Here is a 22,228-nt window from a genome sequence, read left to right on the forward strand (position 1 = left end):
ACCTTATTACTCAAAGTTCAGTCCTTAGACCAGAAAGATCCAAAAGTTTGTTTGAAACGTATAATCTCAAATTCCACCCCAGAGTTACTACATTAGAATTTGTCTTAATTCCCTAGATGATCTATATGCACATTAAGATTTGAGAAGTACTGTTACAGGAAAGAGTATAAATTTAAAATGTTGTAAACGGTGAGCTATTGAGACCATACAGCATATGACCCTCATTCCAAATGCAGTCAATAAACCAGGATAAAATGCCAACAGAAATACATGACTACTTACAGAATTAGGCATGGCTGCACAAGAATACAATGTATCTCGACCTGCTAATCGCTGTATATTTTCCAAAAGCAGTCCGACAAATGGGAGGTACAACTGTGCTATTTTGGCTTGTTGGTTCTGCAAAATAATTATCAAAAGCTTAACCGTCTGAGCCACCAGGGAAGTTAATAAATATATAATATGTATATATTACAAATAAAGTTGGCTCCATCTATCTGTTTAAAGATTAAAAGGGACCTAATATCCATAACAAATCAATGAAGCATGAGTCTATTTATTTTATTTATTTTTAAGCATGAGTCTATTTATACTCATAGTCTCAAAATGAATTACCAGAGAACTCTGTTGGTATTTGCATTTATATACAATATAGTCAAATCACACCCCTCAAACATCACTATATAAAAGGCAAAAGTTTATTCTTTTAGATAGCAGTTGACTTATAAAGCAGATTGTATTAGTCCTGTCCTTTAACTCCGGTGAGGGTTGAGTATGATAAGAGCAAGAATCACATCTGTCTTGTTCACTGCTTCATCCTCTGTGCCTAGGCACACAGGATATGGTCACTATACATTAACTGAATGAATGAATAGATGGAACAAGTAACAAAATATTCCTTCCAAAAATAAGTTTTGCTTTGACTCAAGCTGCAATTAAAATAATGTGTTCTTGGCCCTCTAAATCAATTATTCAACATGGGAGATTGATCTTTGTAAATATCCAAGTAAACCTGGACACCAGTAGTCGTAATTAATGTGGTACCTCTTATACTAATTTATGTACTGCTTTTCTCAGCTATAGTCCTTGTCAGGTGTTTATATATAATCATTCAAATCAGCAAAAACAGTGGTGATGGCACATGAGCTGCCCTCCATATGTCAGCACTTTGGGAGACTTATATAAGGCATCTAGGGTACAATGGTTAACCAACAGAATTCAGATCAAAAGTATCTCTTAGTTCCTTTAATTTGCATTTATTCTTGAAACTGAACAATTTTTCATATGTTAATCGACCATTTGTACTTCTCTTGCGAATTTCAGGAACTCAATATATGACATATATGTGCTAACATATAACCCTAATCAAGAATGTCTCTACCACTTAGGTCTGGGCTGGGTCCCAGGAAATTTCCCTAGATGGTTGTGCACAGAGGTTTGAGAACCACTGATCTAGTTCAACTTCCTGATCAAGACAAGAGCAACCTGCACCTGCATCTTTGACAGATGACTAGTTTTTAAACTTCTTAAACACTTCAGCACTTTCAGAGCTTCTGTTAAAAAAGTCCTTAAGCTGTTCTACCTGCTAGATATAGTTCGGCCTTTTGGATCTACAAAGAGTAAGTCCACTTCTACTTTATACAGTAACCCTTTAAATATCTGAGGACACATCACGAATTGTCTTAATTCACTCTTCACAAAGCTAAGTAGCTGTTATTATTTTATTTTTCATATGGCTTTGGTTTCAAGAGTTTCTACCATCATCATCACCATTTTTTGGCAGTTCTCTAATTTTCCAGTGTCCTACTATGGTTTTTCCAGTGGTCATGTATGGATGTGAAAGTTGGACTATAAAGAAAGCTAAGTGCCAAAGAATTGATGGTTTTGAACTATGGTGTTGGAGTAGACTCTTGAGAGTCCCTTGAACTGCAAGGAGATCCAACCAGTCCATTCTAAATGAGATCATTCCTGTGTGTTCATTGGAAGGACTGATGTTGGGGCTGGTGCACGGGGATGACCCAGAGGGATGTTGTGGGGAGGGAGGTGGGAGGAGGGTTCATGTTTGGGATCGCATGTACACCCGTGGTGGATTCATGTCAATGTATGGCAAAACCAATACAGTATTGTAAAATAAAGTAAAAATAAAAATTTAAAAAAATAAATAAAATAAAATAAAAATAAAATAAAATAAAAAGGACTGATGCTGAAGCTGAAACTCCAGTACTTGAGCCACCTGATGCCAAGAACTGACTCATTTGAAAAGACCCTGATGCTGGGAAAGATTGAAGGCAGGAGAAGAAGGGGACGACAGAGGATGAGATGGTTGGATGGAATCACTGACTCAATGGACATGAGTCTGAGTAAACTCTGGGAGTTGGTGATGGACAGGGAGGCCTGGCGTGCTGCAGTTCATGGTGTCGCAAAGAGTTGGACACGGCTGAGCAGCTGAACTGAACTGAACTGACTTAATATTTGAGAGGCAGTATAGTATAGGAGGGAGAAGGCAATGGCACCCCACTCCAGTACTCTTGCCTGGAAAATCCCATGGACGGAGGAGCCTGGTAGGCTGCAGTCCATGGGGTCACTAAGAGTCAGACACAACTGAGCGACTTCCCTTTCACTTTTCACTTTCATGCATTGGAGAAGGAAATGGCAACCCACTCCCGTGTTCTTGCCTGGAGAATCCCAGGAACGGAGGAGCCTGGTGGGCTGCTGTCTATGGGGTCGCACAGAGTCAGACACGACTGAAGCGACTTAGCAGCATAGTCTAGGAGCACAGATTTTGAATTTTAGATACACATGAATTCCAGCCCTCCTGTTACTAGCGACTTAATTGTAATCAAATCACTTAACCATAGTTTTCTCTTTACTAAAATGAGGATAATAACAGTAATAAAAATTCATATGAGCTAATATTTAATATAGTGTCTGGCATATACTGAGTCTTCAATAAATTTTTAGCTATGATTATTAATATTATAGCTTGTAGATGGGATTTCATTTCAGTTCAGAAACTGAGTGATTACTAGGGAAGCAGATACTACACCCTTCTTAGGTGAACAGGAACACAGGTAAAACACATGCAGTCAGGGCAAACATGTTAAAAGTTTTGTCTGCACAAAAGACAGAAAACCATCTAAGAATCTATTAACAGAAGACAGGTTAAATAAATAAAATAAGGTATATTCATATGATAGCATACTATGCAGATTTTTTTAAAAATATAGATTTAATCTTCAGAATATATTGTTAAGTGAAAAAAATAGGTAATGGTTTCTATTTTATATATATATATGTGTGTGTGTGTGTGTATAGGCTTGTGCATGAATAAAATAGAAATTTATAAAAGAAACTGATAAACAGTAGTTGCTTCTAGAGAGAAGAATTGAGGCATGGAGGTAAGGAATGAGAGAGAGGCATTTTGATTTCTTTTTTTTTTTTTTTTTACCATGTATGTAGCTTATTATTTTAAAAAAGGGAAAAAAAATGCCAACAGTCCAAGTAGAAACTGCAATTCTTCGGTCGTCAGTACCATTTGCGGTGAGTACAGGAACAGATATACGCCCCAGAATAAATGTTAGATTTTGAGCATTCTGGTTCTGAGCAGGAAAGATATTGCATGGTATGTTTAGCAAATAAGGAGAGCTCCCAAAGCAGTTTAAGAGTAGCATGTAACAGGGACCAGTGACATCTCCATAATGTCATTAAAAGAAAGGCTGAGGAGTGGCAACATGGTTGGAATGCAGGCCTGGGTGGGATACTAGGACAAGTAGTCTCAAAGCAGCCTTTCCACAGGAAGCATTTTTTCTTGACTGTATTTCTATTTGGAAAACCAAATGGAAATTATTGGGGTATAAAGCTCCCCTCTGCCCTTACCTTGGCATCATTCTTAATGGTGAACATGTTTTAAGTGAATGTATTTGACAAATGACCTCTTACTCAGGCCAACTGTGAGCTCTTTGGATCAAACACAGAAAGGAATTGAAGCTCTGGTTGAGAAGGCCCATTAAACAAAGTTTTATTGGGGAGAATCTTATACTCAATTAAAACCTGTCAGAAGATTTTGAACAAAGAAGGGGTTTTAAAAATCCCTAAAAGGGTAATGTGGTGGGTATTTCAATGTTTCCCATAGTCTAAAACCTCAAAGAAAACCCATGCATCTGCAGGCACCTTATCTTTGAGAAAGGAGGCAAGAATATACAATGGGGAAAGACAGCCTATTCAATAAGTGGTGCTGGGAAAACTGGACAGCTACATGAAAAAGAATTAAATTAGAACACTTCCTAACACCATACACAAAAATAAACTCAAAATGGATTAAAGAACGAAATGTAAGGCCAGAAACTATAAAACGTCAAATACTCAAACAGGCAGTGTTATTTACAGATAACAATAGTGGTGTGTGTGTGCATGTGTGTACATATACTGTTCTCAGAATTTTAAAAAGTTAATAACGTACAAATATGTGATAGAAAATATTTAAAATTCTACCTCTAGGTAAGACACTAGTGAAATCCCATTTTATTTCACTTTCCTCTGAAGACACAAGGGGAAAAAAGACAACTTGCTGCTTCAAGAACAGGAAGTTCATTTTGTAATTTACCCACAAATTTTTTGAAATCATAGCTAAAGACATTTTCTTTCACATTGTATAAGACCCTTTTCCCCACTACTAGTAGGCACAAACAGACCCCAGCAATAACTGGCACTTTTAAAGATTTGACAAAGCTTGGTTGGAATGGAAGACTTTAAGATATCTTTTCATTTGATACATTATTTTGGCTAATTTCTGTTAAGTCAGTGCCAACATTCACAAAAAAGAAAGCAATGCAAAATAGAGTAGACTACACTAAATGTGAGTATGTTATTATAATGTAAAAAACAATGCAAACCACACTACATAATAAAATCTTAAAGCTAAGGCATTTAAATCTAGTTTAGGCTAGAATTACATGAAGAAAACTAGCAAAATTTGCAAGTTAAACAAATCTTTGTAATTAAAGAAATATAATTGGATATAGCTGGCAGGCTTATTCTTTTTTTTTTTATAGGATAAATAGGAATACTATAGAAAAAGAATAAAATCCATCTCCAAGTCAGCTTTCCAAAGTAATCACAAAATAAATGATATAATGACTTTATTTAAATATGAATATAAAAATGAAGGAACAAATTATTATGAAACAATATGATATTACCTTGAGCCATCTGGTAGCAAGTAAGTTAGTTCAGTCAGTTAGTCAGTTCAGTCATTCAGTCACGTCTGACTCTTTGCAACCCCATGAACCACAGCACGGCAGGCCTCCCTGTCCATCACCAACTCCTGGAGTTTACGCAAACTCATGTCCATCGAGTTGGTGATGCCATCCAACCATCTCATCCTCTGTCGTTCCCTTCTCTGCCCACCTTCAATCTTTCCCAGCATCAGGGTCTTCGCAAATGAGTCAATTCTTGGCGTTAGGTGGCCAAAGTATTGGACTTTCAGCTTCAGCATCGGTCCTTTCAATGAACACTCAGGACTGATTTCCTTTAGGATGGACTGGTTGGATCTCTTTGCAGTCCAAGGGACTCTTGAGTCTTCTCCAACACCACAGTTCAAAAGCATCAATTCTTCGCACTCAGCTTTCTTCACAGTCCAACTCTCACATCCATACATGACCACTGGGAAAACCATAGCCTTGACTAGATGGACCTTTGTTGGCAAAGTAATGTCTCTGCTTTTTAACAAGCTGTCTAGGTTGGTCATAACTTTTATTCCAAGGAGCAAGTGTCTTTTAATTTCATGGCTGCAGTCACCACCTGCAGTGATTTTGGAGCCCCCGAAACTAAAGTCAGCCACTGTTTCCACTATTTCCCCATCTATTTGCCATGAAGTGATGGGACCAGATGCCACAATCTTAGTTTTCTGAATGTTGAGCTTTAAGACAACTTTTTCACTCTCCTCTTTCACTTTCATCAAGAGGTTTTTTAGTTCCTCTTCACTTTCTGCCATAAGGGTGGTGTCATCTGCATATCTGAGGTTACTGATATTTCTCCCAACAGTCTTGATTCCAGCTTGTGCTGGAAAGCCCAGCATTTCTCATGATGTACTCTGCATAGAAGTTAAATAAGCAGGGTGACAATAAACAGCCTTGACATACTCCTTTCCTTATCTGGAACCAGTCTGTTGTTCCATGTCCAGTTCTAACTGTTGCTTCTCGACCTGTATACAGATTTCTCAGGAGGCAGGTCAGGTGGTCTGGTATTCCCATCTCTTTAAGAATTTTCCAGTTTGTTGTGATCCACACAAAGGCTTTGGGATAGTAAATAAAGCAGAAGTAGATGTTTTTCTGGAACTCTCTTGCTTTTTTGATGATCCAAGGGATGTTTGCAATTTGATCTCTGCTTTTTTTTCCTCTGCTTTTTCTGAAACCAGCTTGAACATCTGGAAGTTCACGGTTCAGGTACTGTTGAAGCCTGGCTTGGAGAATTTTGAGCATTACTTTGCTAGCGTGTGAGATGAGTGCAATGGTGCGGTAGTTTGAGCATTCTTTGGGGTTGAATGAAAACTGAGGTCTTCCAGTCCTGTGGACACTGCTGAGTTTTCCAAATTTGCTAGCATATTGAGTGCAGCACTTTCACAGCATCAGCTTTCAGGATTTGAAAAGGCTCAACTGGAATTCCATCACCTCCACTAGCTTTGTTCGTTGACTTCACATTCCAGGATGTCTGGCTCTAGGTGAGTGATCACAACATTGGATTATCTGGGTCGTGAAGATCTTTTTTGTACAGTTCTCCTGTGTATTCTTGCCACCTCTTCTTAATATCTTCTGCTTCTGCTAGGTCCATACCATTTCTGTCCTTTATTGAGCCCATCTTTGCATGAAATGTTCCCTTGGTATCTCTAAATTTCTTGAAGAGATCTCTAGTCCTTCCATTCTATTGTTTTCCTCTATTTCTTTGCATTGATCGAGGAGGAAGGCTTTCTCATTTCTCCTTTCTATTCTTTGGAACTCTGCATTCAAATAAGTATATCTTTCCTTTTCTCCTTTGCCTTTCACTTTTCTTCTTTTCATAGCTATTTGTAAGGCCTCTTCAGACAACCATTTTGCCTTTGTAAGTAAGTTAGGTTATTCTAAATTCAATACAATTTACCATCTATTTTTGCAACCCATAGGGTTTAATAGATTTGAATATACCCTTTATCTTCATATATGTTAAAGGTGTAGCAAATAGTGGCTGCAGCTGTGGTCTTCACATGTGTAGTATATATAAGATTTGTATATATAAGATGTGTAGTATATATAAGACACTGTGTAGTATATATAAGATTTATAGCCATGCATATATTTTTTTCAGTAAGATAAACTTCACATTATATGTTTTATATTTGACATACTTAATATGTCTTATTATTAATCACTTAATAATAATAGCATTTATTTAGGGAGATATATTTAAGGATATATGGGTATTTAAAAGTATACACAGGGCTATAACCATGTTTTTTTAAAAAAAAATTCTAATCAGTTTATGTAAGAAATCATGAAGGAGTTATGTTGTTCTTTAGACATGATTTGAAAAACCAGTGTTTTTCTTCAACAGTTAACTGAACAGTATTTTTAAAACCTAAGGGCTTTCCTGATGGTTCTGTAGTAAAGAATCTGCTTGCCAATGCAGATGTGGGTTCAATCTCTGCGTGGGGAAGATCCCCTGGAGAAGGAAATGGCAACTCACTCCAGTATTTTTGCCTGGGAAATCCCATGGACAGGAGCCCAGCGACTTAGTGACTAAACAACAATAATCATTTGAAATAGAAACAAAACATTATTCGTAAAAATAAATTACTTAATGCTCATGTTATTTTTCTTACTGAAAACTTCATCTTCAATGTAAAATCTTACAGAAACTAGCTAATGTGATACTGGTGATGATACAAACATCCTTACCTTGTGCTGGTATCTAGTGTCAAATGCATGTTTTATCAAAAGATTCTTTATGACAGAGATAGCTGTATATCTGATCTCATAATTGTCTTGAAGAGCAATGGAGGTTTCCCTCAGAAGCAGACCAACCAAGAAGTGATGCTTGCAATACTCATCTGATAAACTGTATTCAAGATTTGAATCTGCAGTACAATGAAATTTAAAACTCATTTATAAAAATATTCAAAAATCACTTTAACATTAAAGTACTATATTACTTAGTAGTATGTGATCATGCTAGCAAGAGCTATATTTTTATCGTAAACAAATATGAGCAATTATTTTATCATATAGAATAAGCATGCAAAATTTTACAAGATACAAGCACTCATCATTGGGGCCAGATGATAGCCTTAGTGACAATTTCAGTTGGTAAAGTAGTTCCTAGAATTCTTTTTTTTTTTCCTAGATGCTTTTCAAATCTTAGGATAAAACCTAGAATGAAAGAATACTAGATTTGGCAATGTTTTAATACATTTCTTCATATCTGAAGAGATTTAGTTACAACTAAAACATGGAGTAATTCTAAACAACACTTGATTCACTCATCTGTTTATATTTGTGAAGCAGAAAGAGAAACTAGACAATTGCATCATTATAACAGTATAAACTATCGAATGTTTTACTAAATGTTACATATTGGCCCCAATACAATGGGGCAAAAGAATGCTAAGAAAAACATTACCATCTCACTCAAATTCATTACACAAATACAAATCTTTTATTTCATAAAATTACCAGTTCCAGCTATTTTCTTCACTTCCTTTTAGATCCTCCATCCACTTTAAATCCCAGCTGCTAATATCCTGGTTGGGACTTGCCTTATAACTACTCAGAAGGAATTGTGACCAAGTACAGACATTTCTACAGGAAACTTCTGCTATCTTTATTTCCTTTCCCCTACCCTTTAATTTTAGTGAGGCCACAAAGCTGAAGGATGTTTTCTGTTTCTTTTCTAGTCTCTTTAAAACTTAATAGGATGCTATAAATTCAACTAGGATTTAATGCTAAATCAGATTTAATCCTAAATCCTCACCCCTTCCTTTCCCTGAATTCCTCAAGCTATCAATAAATGATAGGGGAAGTATCTGAGCTATACATGTTCAGACTCTATTATAATAAGGGAATGGTTGAATAGGGGTGGTTGGGTTTTTTAATATTTTTCTCCATTTTCACTGGCAGCCATTCAATCACTAAAACCACTGCTCAGCAGTGGTCTCTACTCCCCAAGAGACCAAGACAGCTGATGTTCTTTCTGCCATTGGTCATGGTCTTTTGTGAATCACAATCACTTTCTATGCACAAGGGTCAGTACAGACTAACTCAGGTTGCCTTATCTGGGTTGAAGGTACAATGGCAGTGAGGTTTTTTCACTTGAGGGATTTGAATAAAACCAATAAAGTAGTTCATCCACCCCTTCAAAAACGGTGGCAAAGAAGTCATTAAACAGGGTCAAAGAGAAGGGAGGCGAGCTTGGGAGAGATGACATACACTTAAAAAAAAGATACCCATCAATCCCCAAGCTGGTGTGAGCCAAAACATGTTTTCTGAGGATAGTGTTTTAAAGTTGATTCTTCTAGCAATCAACATTGAAGCTTATTTTTTTCCTTTATTCAAAAAAATAATTTTATTGGAGCATCGGTTGCTTTACAATGTTGTTAGTTTCTACTGTACACCAAAGTGAATCAGCTATACATATATCCCCTCTGTTTTGGATTTCCTTCCCATTTAGGTTGCCACAGAGCACTGGGCAGCGTTTTCTGAGCTATTCAGTAGCTTCTCATTAATTATCTATTTTATACATAGTATCAATAGTGTGCATATATACACTGGAATATTACTCAAGCTGGTTTTCAGAGTTATCAAATATACTGCCTCCTAGGTTTTCTGGATGTATTAAATAAAGCCTCATCTTGGCTAGGGAGGATCTGAAAAGCAAACAAGGCCCCCATCCATCTTAGCCATTCATGAAATCAATCGTTTTTAAAAACAGCAAACTACTTTAGAGTGAACCGAGTTAAACCTACCTACTGAAGTCAAACGGTCCACCGCAAATGAAAAAAAATCTAATTAATATATGAAAAGAAAAGGGACAAATAAAAAACATAGTAACATAAGAATAGTGCTACACAACAAAGCAGTCAATAAAACTAGCAATGGAGATAACTGAAGGCATTTCATAAATTTCATACATACATATAACTATTTTATTCTGCTTTTATAATTCTCTTCTGAGGTTCCATTCAGCAGAAATCCATTTATATGCTTTTTTAAAAATTCAGTCTCATATAAGAATCCAAACATTACTACAGAGAGCAATTTTATTAGTATCTGATGTCTGTGTTTAAGCAGCAATCTATGTAAAACACCGAATTTCTTCACGCTATGAATACTACCACTGACACTATGAAGGAAATGCAGAGTACCATTAACCAACTGTTAATGTTCTTCAGATAGTAACAATTCTGAGATTACCTCCAGAATCACTGGTTTAACTAGAAAACATTATACTATACTAGCGCTAGAAAAAAAAAAAATGAAAACACAATTCCAAATGATGGAAAACACAAATACATACCTTGAACTCGCTGAAGTTTAGGTTTGGCAAAAGCCATTGGCAAATTCAGAGGAATGTAATGTTCATGATTGCAAATTGTTTGCAGAAATTCAAACTTGTATTCAGCCAGAACCTAAGCACAAAGAAATTATACATGAACTCCTATATAGTAGGCATTTACTATTTTAATAATTTAAAATATTAAATTTTAATGGGCTTCCCAGGTGGCGCTAGTGGTAAAGAACCCGCCTGCCAATGCAGGAGACACAAGAGAAGTGGGTTCAATCCCTGGATTGGGAAGATTCCCTGGAGGAGGAAATGGCAACCCACTCCAGTATTCTTGTCTGGAGAATCCCATGGACAGAGGAGGCTGGTGGGCTAGAGTTCATAGGATCTCAAAGAGTTGGACATGACTGAGCAACTGAGCATGCACATTCTAAAATAATTAAATACAGAGCATTAATTTTCAAAACAGAAGTGTTTAGTATTTTAGGTATACCTTGAAATGTGACCTGTGCAGTAAAGAGTCAACAATGCAGGCTCAAGACTGCTCTCCTTAAAAAGGCCTGCTTGTAAGGCTGGTCATTGGCTGGCAATTGGGAAATTGGATTTTTTTTAATTATGTAAGTTTCAGATACACAATATAATAATTTGACATCTGTATACACTACAACGTGATCACCATCACAAGCCTAGTCACCATCCATCATCACCAAACAGTTCACACCTTCTTCACAATTGCACCCACCTCCCCGCCACCAAACTCTTCCCCTCTGGTAACCACTAATCTGTTCTCAGTATCGATGAGTTTGTTTTTGTTTTTGTTTTCGTTCATTTCTTTTTTTAGACTCCACAAATGAGTGAAATCATATGGTATCTGTCTGAGTTATTTCACTTAGCATAATACCTTTAAGGTCTGTCCACATTGTAAAATGGCAGGATTCCATTCTTTTTACATCTGAGTAGTATTCTGTTATACATATATCCACTGATGGACATTTAGGTTACTTCCATATCTTGGCTACTATAAATAATGCCACAGTAAAATAAACATAGGGGTGCATATAATTTTGAATTAGTGTTTTCATGTTCTTTGAATAGATACCCAGAAGTGGGAAAGTTGAGTCATATGGTAGTTCTATTCTTAATTTTTCAGGAATCTCCATACTGTTTTCCATTGTGGCTGCGCCAATTAACAGTCCTACAGTGTACAAGGGTTCCAATTTCTCCACATCCTCTTCAACATTTCTTTCTTCTTTTCAATAATAGCTATTCTAACAGTTTGTAAGGTGCTATCTCATTGTGGTTTTGATTTGCATTTCCCTAATGATCAGTGATTTTGAACATCTTTCCAAGTGCTGTTGGCCATCTTTATGCCTTCTTTAGAAAAATGTCTATTCAGATCTTCTTCCCATTTTAAAATCAGGTGGTTTTTGTTGTTGAGTTGTATTACTCCATGATGGATATATGATTTGCAGGCTTCCCTGGTGGCTCAGAGGTTAAAGCGTCTTCCTGGAATGCAGGAGACCTGGGTTCGATCCCTGGGTCGGGAAGATCCCCTGGAGAAGGAAATGGCAACCCACTCCAGTACTCTTGCCTGGAGAATCCCATGGAGGGAGGAGCCTGGTGGGCTACAGTCCATGGGGTCACAAAGAGTCGGACATGACTGAGCGACTTCACTTCTCCTACTCAGTAGGCTATCCTTTCCTTTTGATGATTTCCATCACTGTGTGAAAGATTTTTGGTTTGATGTAGTCCCATTTGCTTATTTTTGCTTTTATTTCTCTTGCCTTTGGAATCAGATCCACAAAAACAACTCTAAGATGGGTATCAATGAGGCTACTGCCTATATTTTCTTCTAGAAATTTTATGACTTCAGGTCTTACATTCAAGTCTTTACTGCATTTTGAGTTAACTTTTCTTTATGATATAAGATAATGGTGTCGTTTCATTCTTTTGCATATGGCTATCCAGTTTTCCCAACGTCATTTATTGAAGAGACTTTTCCTCCATCATATGTTCTTTGCTCCTTTGTTGTATATGTGTGGGTATGGCTTTCCTGGTGGCTTAGATGGTAAAAAATCTGCCTACAATGCAGGAGACCTGGGTTCGATCTCTGGGTTAGGAAGATCCTCTGGAAGAGGGCATGGCAACCCGCTCTAGTATTCTTGCCTGGGGAATGCCCATGGACAGAGGATCCTGGGGGGCTGCAGTCCATGGGGTTGCAAAAAGTCAGACACAAGTGAGCGACTAAGCACATGCATATGTATAGGTATATCTCTGGGTTCTCAGTTTTGTTCTGTTGACCTGTGTATCTGTTTTTATGCCAGTACCATGCTGTCTTGATTAATAGATCTTTAGTATAGTTTGAAATCAGTGAGCATGAAACCTCTAGTTTTGTTCTTCCTATTTTCAGCTATTCAGCATCTTTTGTGGTTTCATACCAATTTTAGAATTATTTGTTCTATTAATAGCTCTGTGAAATATGCCATTGGAATTCTGATAGGGAATACACTGAATCTGTAAACCACTTTGGGTAGTATGAGCATTTTAACAATATTAATTCTTCCAATCCATGAATATGGAATATTTCCATTTATTTGTGACTTCTTCAGTTTCTTTCATCAATGTCTTATAGTTTCAGTGTACAGGTCTTTCACCTCCTTGGTTAATTTATTCCTAGGTATTTTATTCTTTTGGATGCAATTGTAAATGGAATTATTTTCTTAGTCTTGTTGATAGTTTGTTATTAGTATATAGAAACATCACAGATTTCTGTATGCTGATTTTGTATCATACAACATTATTGAATTCATTTATTAGTTTGAACAGAGTTTTGGTGTAGTCTTTAGGGTTTTCAATATATATTATCACATCATCTGCAACTAGTGACAGTTTTACTTCCTCCTTTCCAATTTGAATGCCCTCTCATTCTTTTTCTTGACTAATTTCAGTGGCTAGCACTTCTAATACTATGTTGAATAAAAGTGGTAAGAGTGGGCATGCTTATCTTATTCCTGATCTTAGAGGGAAAGAGCTCAGTTTTTCACTGTTGAGTATGATGCTAGCTATGGGTTTATCATATACGGACTTTATTATGTTGAGGTATGTTCCCTCTAGACCCACTGTTGAGGGAGTCTCTTATAAATGGATGTCAAATTTTGTCAAAAGTGTTTTAAGCATCTAAATTTCTTTGTACTTCTGAAGGAGTTTGAAAATACAACTAAAGGAATACAGCATATTCCAGGAACACGTGTATTATATCTATTTAAGATGATTGTATTTTCATCCTTCATTTTATTAATGTGATAAATCACGTTGATTTGTGGATGATGAACCATCATTGTATCCCTGAAATAAATCCAACTTGACCGTGTTGTGTCATACTTTTAATGTATTATTGTATTCAATTTGGTAATATTTTGTTGAGGATTTTTGCATGTTCATCAAAGATATTGGCATGTGATTTTCTTTTTTGTGGTGTGGGAAATTTTATCTTGATACCAACATTCCTTACAAGGTAAGGTTGTGCCTTCTGTGCCAGCCTGTTCAGCACCATCCAAACAATGTGATTTATGGTGAACATCTGCTTCCCTATCTTTCCTTTCCAGGACTCTGGAATTATGACCACCCTCCAACACATAACTAGCCCCAATAAAAATCCTAAGTTCTGAGTCTCAAACAGGCTTCCCTAAAGAGAAACATTGCACATAATGTGGCTCAGTTTTCACTGCTGGAGAGAGGATGTGCTCTGCGTGCCCATTAACAGGAGGGAGGGTGCTCAGGAAGCATGCACGTAGATTGCGAAGGACTCCACTTAATGTCTTTCCTCCTTATTAATCCAGCTGAGCATCCTTACTGCGTCACTGTAATGAATCTTAGCCATGACTATGACTATATGGGACCCTCAAAACCCTATCCATTACTCTCTGCTTTGAGGTACAACTACACTCAAAGTACCTATAAGAAAACAGCAGCTCCAAACCCTCCAGGAGAATACATATCACCCTTGGTCTCACACTCTAATGTTTGACACCCACTATAGTTATGCCCTTGTAACTTACCTTAGGATCTTTGGGGCTGAATCCAGATATATAGTCATTTATCAAATTGAAAACAAATCCTCTATCCATTAGGGTCAGACAGCGCTATAGAAACCAAATCAAAATGAACAGTTAGTTACCTAATTCTAAGTCTGTCAAGTTTTTAAAATTCAACACATTTAAAATTTTTTCCACATTAAGGGGATGATATTCTCACTTTTACAGATAACAGAAAAACTTTCAAAGATTTACACGACCTTAAAGAGATAAAGAGCAAATGACTTATCATTGGACTCAACTGTGTTGTTTTCAAAATAAGATGTATATATATAACATCTTATTTTGAAAATAAGATATATATTTTCTTATATATATATGATAAATATTTGAAATATATATATATACACACATTCAAATACATATATGCACATATTTACATATATATATGCAATCTATTTAGCTATGGACTTCCCTGGTGGCTCAGACGGTAAAGCGTCTGTCTACAATGCGGGATACCTGGGTTCGATCCCTGGGTCAGGAAGATCCCCTGGAGAAAGAAATGGCAATCCACTCCAGTACTTTTGCCTGGAAAATCCATGGACAGAGGAGCCTGGTAGGCTACAGTCCATGGGGTCGCAAAGAGTCGGACACGACTGAGCGACGTTCCTGTTCCTATTTAGCTATACTGCCTCATTTTGGTTCATTTCCAAAGCTCAAAGTGAACTATAGGGTGGTCAGTCAGCTACTGAAAGGGGGGCTTGCCTATGTGAACATTTCAGGCCGAAAGGGAAGTTTTCCTTTGGGTTCTGTGAAGTCTTGGCCTACAAAAAATTCTTCTTGTGTGATAGCCATATTAGTTATTCATATTTTCCTGCTGTCACTCTCCTAGTTAAGGCTTTCATTACCTTGCAACTGTACAACTGCAGTTATCCTCCTAACCTGTCTTCCTGCCACTAATCTTTCCATCTAACTGCTTCCAGATTAATCTGTAAGTCCTAGCCCTAATCATGTCAACTGTCTTCCCAAAAATTTTCAATAGTTCCCTGTTGCCTCTAATATAATTTCAAACTCCTCAGCTTGGCATTCAAGGTAAACCACAATCTTGTCCCAAACTTCTTTTTCCCATTTTATCTATTTATTACCCCCTCAAGATGCACTGTGCATTCCCACTTCCGAGTCACTGCTCATACCAGGTCTAGCTAGCAATTCTATCACTACTTCTACAGAATCCTGCCCATTCTTCAATGATTAAGTCCATCTTCGATAAAGCCCATGTTCATTAATCTACAGGGTCCTTGAAACACTTTATAGTAGCTTGTATTTTACTTATTATTTTGCTGTTCTCACCTAAAGAGGATAATATGTTGTTTATGTTCCCCATGGTACCCAGAACATTCCTGGGAAATAGAAGCAACTCAATATTTGATTAACCAGCTATTTGCATCTTGTCACCTCTCCTTTCAACGTTCCCTGCCTCATCAACTCTCACCTGGATTAATGAGATGGGCTTATATTTACCACTCATCCAAGATCATTTTGATGATCTACTGGGTTTGAGACATTCTAGAGAAATACAAAGGCAAATAAATAACCCACGGTCTTTAGTCTTCTCCAATGGTAAAGACAAATAAATAATGAAAACACTGCACAATAAAAAGTTACAGAAGTATGGAAAGGATGGGTAAACAACAGCAGAGGTGATCAGCCCTTTGTGAGAAGGTTAGGGAAGAGCTGAGCCTAAAAGATGAATGGACTCTGCCAGGCAGACAAGGGGGAAGGACTAGTCTTCAAACTGGTTGTCTTGACTCTGGCTTTTTCCTCACTTCTTTCAAAGGCTTTGGAAGATAGCTCCATGGTATTCAGCTCGAAATCTAGATTCCTTAGCCTGACATTCAAGGCCTTTCATCATTTGGCATCAGATGGCCTTTCCACCTCTGTCTCCAGACAACCTAAACTCTACACAATGACTTTCCTGCTCATCCCAAAATGATTCTTGAACACGCATATCTCATCTCTGCTCATGAATCCTCTACCTACAACACTCTCATCCCTGTCTTGGGGAAATCTTCTTCTAGTCTCTGTTCATACGATCTGGTCACAATCCCTCCCTTTCTTGTTCTCCTATTGTATTTTGTTGTTTATATTTTCAGTATAATAGTCATCACACTTTATCATGTATATGTATTGCAATATAATTACAGAGAGCCTCTCTCATCTTTGGACGCTCACATAGGAGACAGACAAATGTTTGTTGACTTGTAATGAGGTCAATACTGCTATTAAATCAACTATGTTCTACTCTCTAACATAGCAAATTTCAAGTTTTAACTCCATAAAAGAAACTGAGATCTTATATTTCAGATAGTCTCACCTTTACTTTAAAAAGATATGAGGTTGGTTTTTAATACACAAAAGGGCTCATGTAATAGTGTTAAAACTTTGTTTTAGTTCTGGCAGAGAGGTCTTACGTTAGAAAATCACACTCTGGAGATCTGAAACCTAGTGTGAATGTTTAATAAAAAAAAGGGTATGTTAGATTTTAAAATTGCTTGGCTAGATTATTGACTGCAAGGTTCTTAAAATAAGGCTGAGACATGATGAAGGGCTCTGAGAAGATGGGGAGTGGAAAGAAGTAAGAACTAAGTGCATTACAAATCTAGGTTCCTTCTCTGCAATAAATCAAATATTGCTATTACCCACTTTCTAGAACAACTGTATTCTAGCATTTCTCCTTACATACAGAGAATGACAAAACAGAGCAGTGAGAAATGTTCTATCTTTTGTAAGTGTAACAGTTTGTGGTATGTCTCAAAATAATCTTACTGACCTAAATTAGCAATTTTCATTTACATGTATTAGCAACAAGTAGACGGTGCTTGTATTAGCAACATGTAGAATGTGCTTTTAGTTCAAGAGTTACAAATTCAAAGGCCAACAGTGTCAGAGAAATGATTTAAATGTATAGAGTGTCAGGGGTTCTATTAAGGAGTGGTATAGACCATGGCAACCTAGAAGGTAAATGCCCCACCTCAAGGTCATAGCAAACACCCTCTTCCAACAACACAAGAGAAGACTCTACACATGGACATCACCAGATGGTTAACACTGAAATCAGATTGATTATATCCTTTTCAGCCAAAGATGGAGAAGCTCTATACAGTCAGCAAAAACAAGACTGGGAGTGGCCTGTGGCTCAGATCATGAGCTCCTTATTGCCAAATTCAGACTTAAATTAAAGAAAGTGGGGAAAACCACTAGACCATTCAGGCATGACCTAAATCAAACCCCTTATGACTATACAGTGGAAGTGAGAAATAGATTTAAAGGACTAGATTTTATAGACAAAATGCCTGATGAACTATGCACGGAAGTTTGTGACACTGTACAGGAGACAGGAATCAAGACCATCCCCAAGAAAAAGAAATGCAAAAAAGCAAAACGGCTGTCTGAGGAGGGCTTACAAATAGCTGTGAAAAGAAGAGAAGCAAAAAGCAAAGGAGAAAAAGAAAGATATACTTATTTGAATGCAGAGTTCCAAAGAATAGCAAGGAGAGATAAGAAAGTGTTCCTCAGTGATCAATGCAAAGAAATAGAGGAAAACAATAGAATGGGAAAGACTAGAGATCTCTTCAAGAAAATTAGAGGTATCAAGGGAACATTTCATGCAAAGATGGGCTCAATCAGGAACAGAAATGGTATGGACCTAGCAGAAGCAAAGAGGTGGCAAGAATACACAGAAGAACTGTACAAAAAAGATCTTCACGACCCAGATAATCATGATGGTGTGATCACTCACCTAGAGACAGACATCCTGGAATGTGAAGTCAAGTGGGCCTTAGGAAGCATCACTATGAACAAAGCTAGTGGAGGTGATAGAACTCCAGTTGAGCTATTTCAAATCCTGAAAGATGATGCTGTGAAAGTGCTGCACACAATATGCCAGCAAATTTGGAAAACTCAGCAGTGGCCACAGGACTGGAAAAGCTCAGTTTTCATTCCAATCCCAAAGAAAGGCAATGTCAAAGAATGCTCAGACTACTGCACAATTGCACTCATCTCACATGCTAGTAAAGTAATGCTCAAAATTCTCCAAGCCAGGCTTCAGCAATACGTGAACCGTGAACTTCCAGATGTTCAAGCTGGTTTTAGAAAAGGCAGAGGAACCAGAGATCAAATTGCCAACATCCACTGGATCATCAAAAAAGCAAGAGAGTTCCAGAAAAACATCTATTTCTGCTTTATTGACTATGCCAAAGCCTTTGACTGTGTGGATCACAATAAACTGTGGAAAATTCTTCAAGAGATGGGAATCCCAGACCATCTGACCTGCCTCTTTAGAAACCTGTATACAGGTCAGGAAGCAACAGCTAGAACTGGACATGGAACAACAGACTGGTTCCAAATAGAAAAAGTACATCAAGGCTGTATATTGTCACTCTGCTTATTTAACTTATATGCAGAGTATATCATGAGAAATGCTGGGCTGGAAGTAGCACAGGCTGGAATCAAGATTGCTGGGAGAAATATCAATAACCTCAGATATGCAGATGACACCACCCTTATGGCAGAAAGTGAAGAAGAACTAAAGAGCCTCTTGGTGAAAGTGAAAGAGGAGAGTGGAAAAGTTGGCTTAAAGCTCAACATTCTGAAAACTAAGATCATGGCATCCAGTCTCATCACTTCATGGCAAATAGATGGGGAAACAGTGGAAACAGTGGCTGACTTTATTTTTCTGGGCTCCAAAATCCCTGTAGATGGTGCTTGCAGCCATGAAATTAAAAGATGCTTACTCCTTGGAAGGAAAGTTATGACCAACCTAGATAGCATATTAAAAAGCAGAGACATTACTTTGCCAACAAAGGTCCGTCTAGTCAAGGCTATGGTTTTTCCTGTAGTCATGTATGGATGTGAGAGTTGGACTATAAAGAAAGCTGAGTGCCAAAAAACTGATGCTTTTGAACTGTGGTGTTGGAGAAGACTCTTGAGAGTCCCTTGGTCTGCAAGGAGATTCAACCAGTCCATCCTAAAGGAGATCAGTCTGGGTGTTCATTGGAGGGACTGATGCTGAAGCTGAAACTCCAATATTTTGGCCATCTCATGCAGAGAGCTGACTCACTGGAAAAGACCCTGATGCTGGGACAGATTGAGGGCAGGAGGAGAAGGAGACGACAGAGGATGAGGTAGTTGGATGGCATCACTGACACAATGGACATGGGTTTGGGTAGACTCCAGGAGTTGGTGATGGACAGGGAGGCCTGGCGTGCTGCGGTTCATGGGGTCACAAAGAGTCAGACACGACTGAGTGACTGAACTGAACTGAAAGGCATTCAAATGAATATATTTGAAAAACAGCATGCAAAAGCAGCAAGATGTTCCTCCTGGCTAAGGCTCCTGTGTGGGACCTCTGATTTAATCAATTAGCCATTGGGGGTGGGGAATCAAACATGGCTATTTAACTGAACTGATGATTAATTCAATCAGTAGTTCCTCCAGCAGCCCAGCCGAGTCTCTAGAAAGTGGGTAATTGCTTTCCTTTAGCTTTAAAGACCATACTGGTGAAGAATAATTCCTTACCATGTTCTGGATGCCTTTAACTCACCTTCAAGAAGCTAGCCAAACTATAATTGACATTTCTGGACTCATCCGGAATCTCTGCATAGCGAATAGTCACATGGGGAATTATTGCAAGAAGCAGTGAATGTAAGACATGATGATATGCCTCAGAAAACCTCTGGCCTCTTGGAAGCTTCATTTAAATCGGCAAAGAAAAAAAAAAGAGTTGTGAAAGGTCCAAATCAGTGTTTTATTTTCAAACACATACTGTATATAAATGTGTTTTTAACTGGAGTATACTTTTTCTCCCAAATTAAAAAAGACATGGCTAGTTAAAATATATACTTTAGATCATTACAGCACCTATCTGGACCTGTAATACTATAACTGACTGAAATCATGAACAAGAGTAGGTCATTCTGACCCAACTTTGGAATCGTGCTCCTGAGATACGGACATATCCGTTTTTCATTCCAACTTTTTCCTGACACACAAAGTATACATGTATCCATGCATCTTAATTTCAGTAAACCTGTTCTGTGGAAATATTGATCAAAATGTAAATATGAAGTGATTATTTTTTACTTCACAAGGTCTTAGCTTTCAATGCCTATAGCTAAAATTTCTTTGTACTTCTGAAGGAGTTTGAAAATACAACTAAAGGTATATGTACAGCATATTCCAGGAACACACGCATTACATAAAAAGAGATTTTGGTTTTTGTCTTTTTTACACAAAATGTTTTTAATTTTGTACATGCCTTCAATCTTTCTAAGAGAATAGTTCTTTCTGATTTGGTATGTGTTCTCCTTCCTAATGAATAATTTGGACAATTGACATTTTAAAGCCACAAGACAAAGGGAAAGCTTCAAAGATAATATACTTAATATGGCAAATATCTCACAGGAAGAATCTATGTGGTGAGCCTCTGAAGTTGAAAACAGATGAACACCTTTTTTTTAAAGAAAAACTGAAAAAAGCTACAGACTGAGAGTCCTTAAAATATAAAAGAGGATTTGCACATCACAGCTACCTATGAATAAGATTAGCCTTCTTTGTCTATGTTAAATATTATTCTTCAGCCTACTTACCTTAATTTTATTCTCTTCCAGCAAGTATGTGGCCATAGACTTTGCAATAATTTCAAAGAAAAACCATGAGTACTAAAATAAATAAATAAATACAAATCAATCTTTAATTGTTACCCAAATCCCTGAAGCTTATAAAAGGCTGACAAATCACTATGGATTTTATCTCTGAACTTTAATAACGTTTTAAAGTGATCACCACTGACTATCCAAGTCCCATAGAATATCTTCAAATTGTGCTGGCAAAAAGGTAATAGTATGCCTCAGGGCTGACTGGTGATGCACAAAGGATATTTGGTGGAGAGGGGTATTTGATCACTGACACTGTTTTGATTTGCCTACATGTGGTGATAAGAACAAACCAACTTTTAGTTTACTTTATTACTGCTTTTAAACTCTCTATGGACAATGAATCATATTATAGCCTGCACCCAGTGAGGGACCCAACCCTGCCCTTCGTACAGCACTGGGGCAGCCCAAGTAGCAGAGGTGTTTGTGTAAGTAGAATTTGAAGGGTACAGGGAAGTCTCAAGCAGATACCTGGTGGCTCAAATGGTAAAGAATCTGCCTGCAATGCAGGAGACTCAGGTTTGATCCCTGGGTTGGGAAGATCCCCTGGGGAAGGAAATCGCAACCCACTGCAGTTTTCTGGCCTGGAGAATCCCATGGACAGAGCAGCCTGGAGGGCTACAGTCCATGGGGTTGCAAAGAGTTGGACATGACTGAGTGACTAACGCCATTACTAATAGGAATAGTAAAAATTATGACAATAAGAGCCACCATTTGAGTGAGTGCCTACTATGTGCCAGAAACAACATGTTAGATGCTTTACTTGTATTTCAGAAATGAGAAAGTGGATGCTCAGAACTGCTAACTAACAGGCCCCAGGTCACAGAACTATTGTGTGATGAATACAGCATTCTCGCCCAGATCTATACCCTCCAAAATTCTATTATGCATTTGACTGAGAGCAAGGGGTAGGTGGGGAGGGCAAAGGGAATGAAGGATTTCTATGCAGAACTT

General features: G+C 37.6%; 1 protein-coding gene across 3 annotated transcripts in view; it reads right to left on the minus strand.

Annotated features, from left to right (window-relative positions):
• The window catches only part of LOC101108113 (dedicator of cytokinesis protein 11), a 211,353-nt gene that overhangs the window by 67,881 nt on the left and 121,244 nt on the right, over positions 1–22,228 (minus strand). For 2 of the 3 annotated variants that reach the window (XM_027963224.2, XM_042242184.2), the window contains exons 27-33: positions 21,209–21,280; positions 20,164–20,310; positions 14,586–14,669; positions 10,543–10,654; positions 9,992–10,030; positions 7,929–8,107; positions 283–399 (exon numbers count right to left, since the gene is read on the minus strand). In XM_027963224.2, coding sequence (XP_027819025.1) covers positions 283–399; positions 7,929–8,107; positions 9,992–10,030; positions 10,543–10,654; positions 14,586–14,669; positions 20,164–20,310; positions 21,209–21,280 — 750 coding nt within the window. The remainder of the gene's footprint in view (positions 1–282; positions 400–7,928; positions 8,108–9,991; positions 10,031–10,542; positions 10,655–14,585; positions 14,670–20,163; positions 20,311–21,208; positions 21,281–22,228) is intronic. The other variant, XM_027963225.2, reaches the window with a different exon arrangement.

This window comes from Ovis aries, chromosome X (genome assembly GCF_016772045.2).
Source record: "Ovis aries strain OAR_USU_Benz2616 breed Rambouillet chromosome X, ARS-UI_Ramb_v3.0, whole genome shotgun sequence".
In the NCBI taxonomy this organism is placed as follows: domain Eukaryota; kingdom Metazoa; phylum Chordata; class Mammalia; order Artiodactyla; family Bovidae; genus Ovis; species Ovis aries.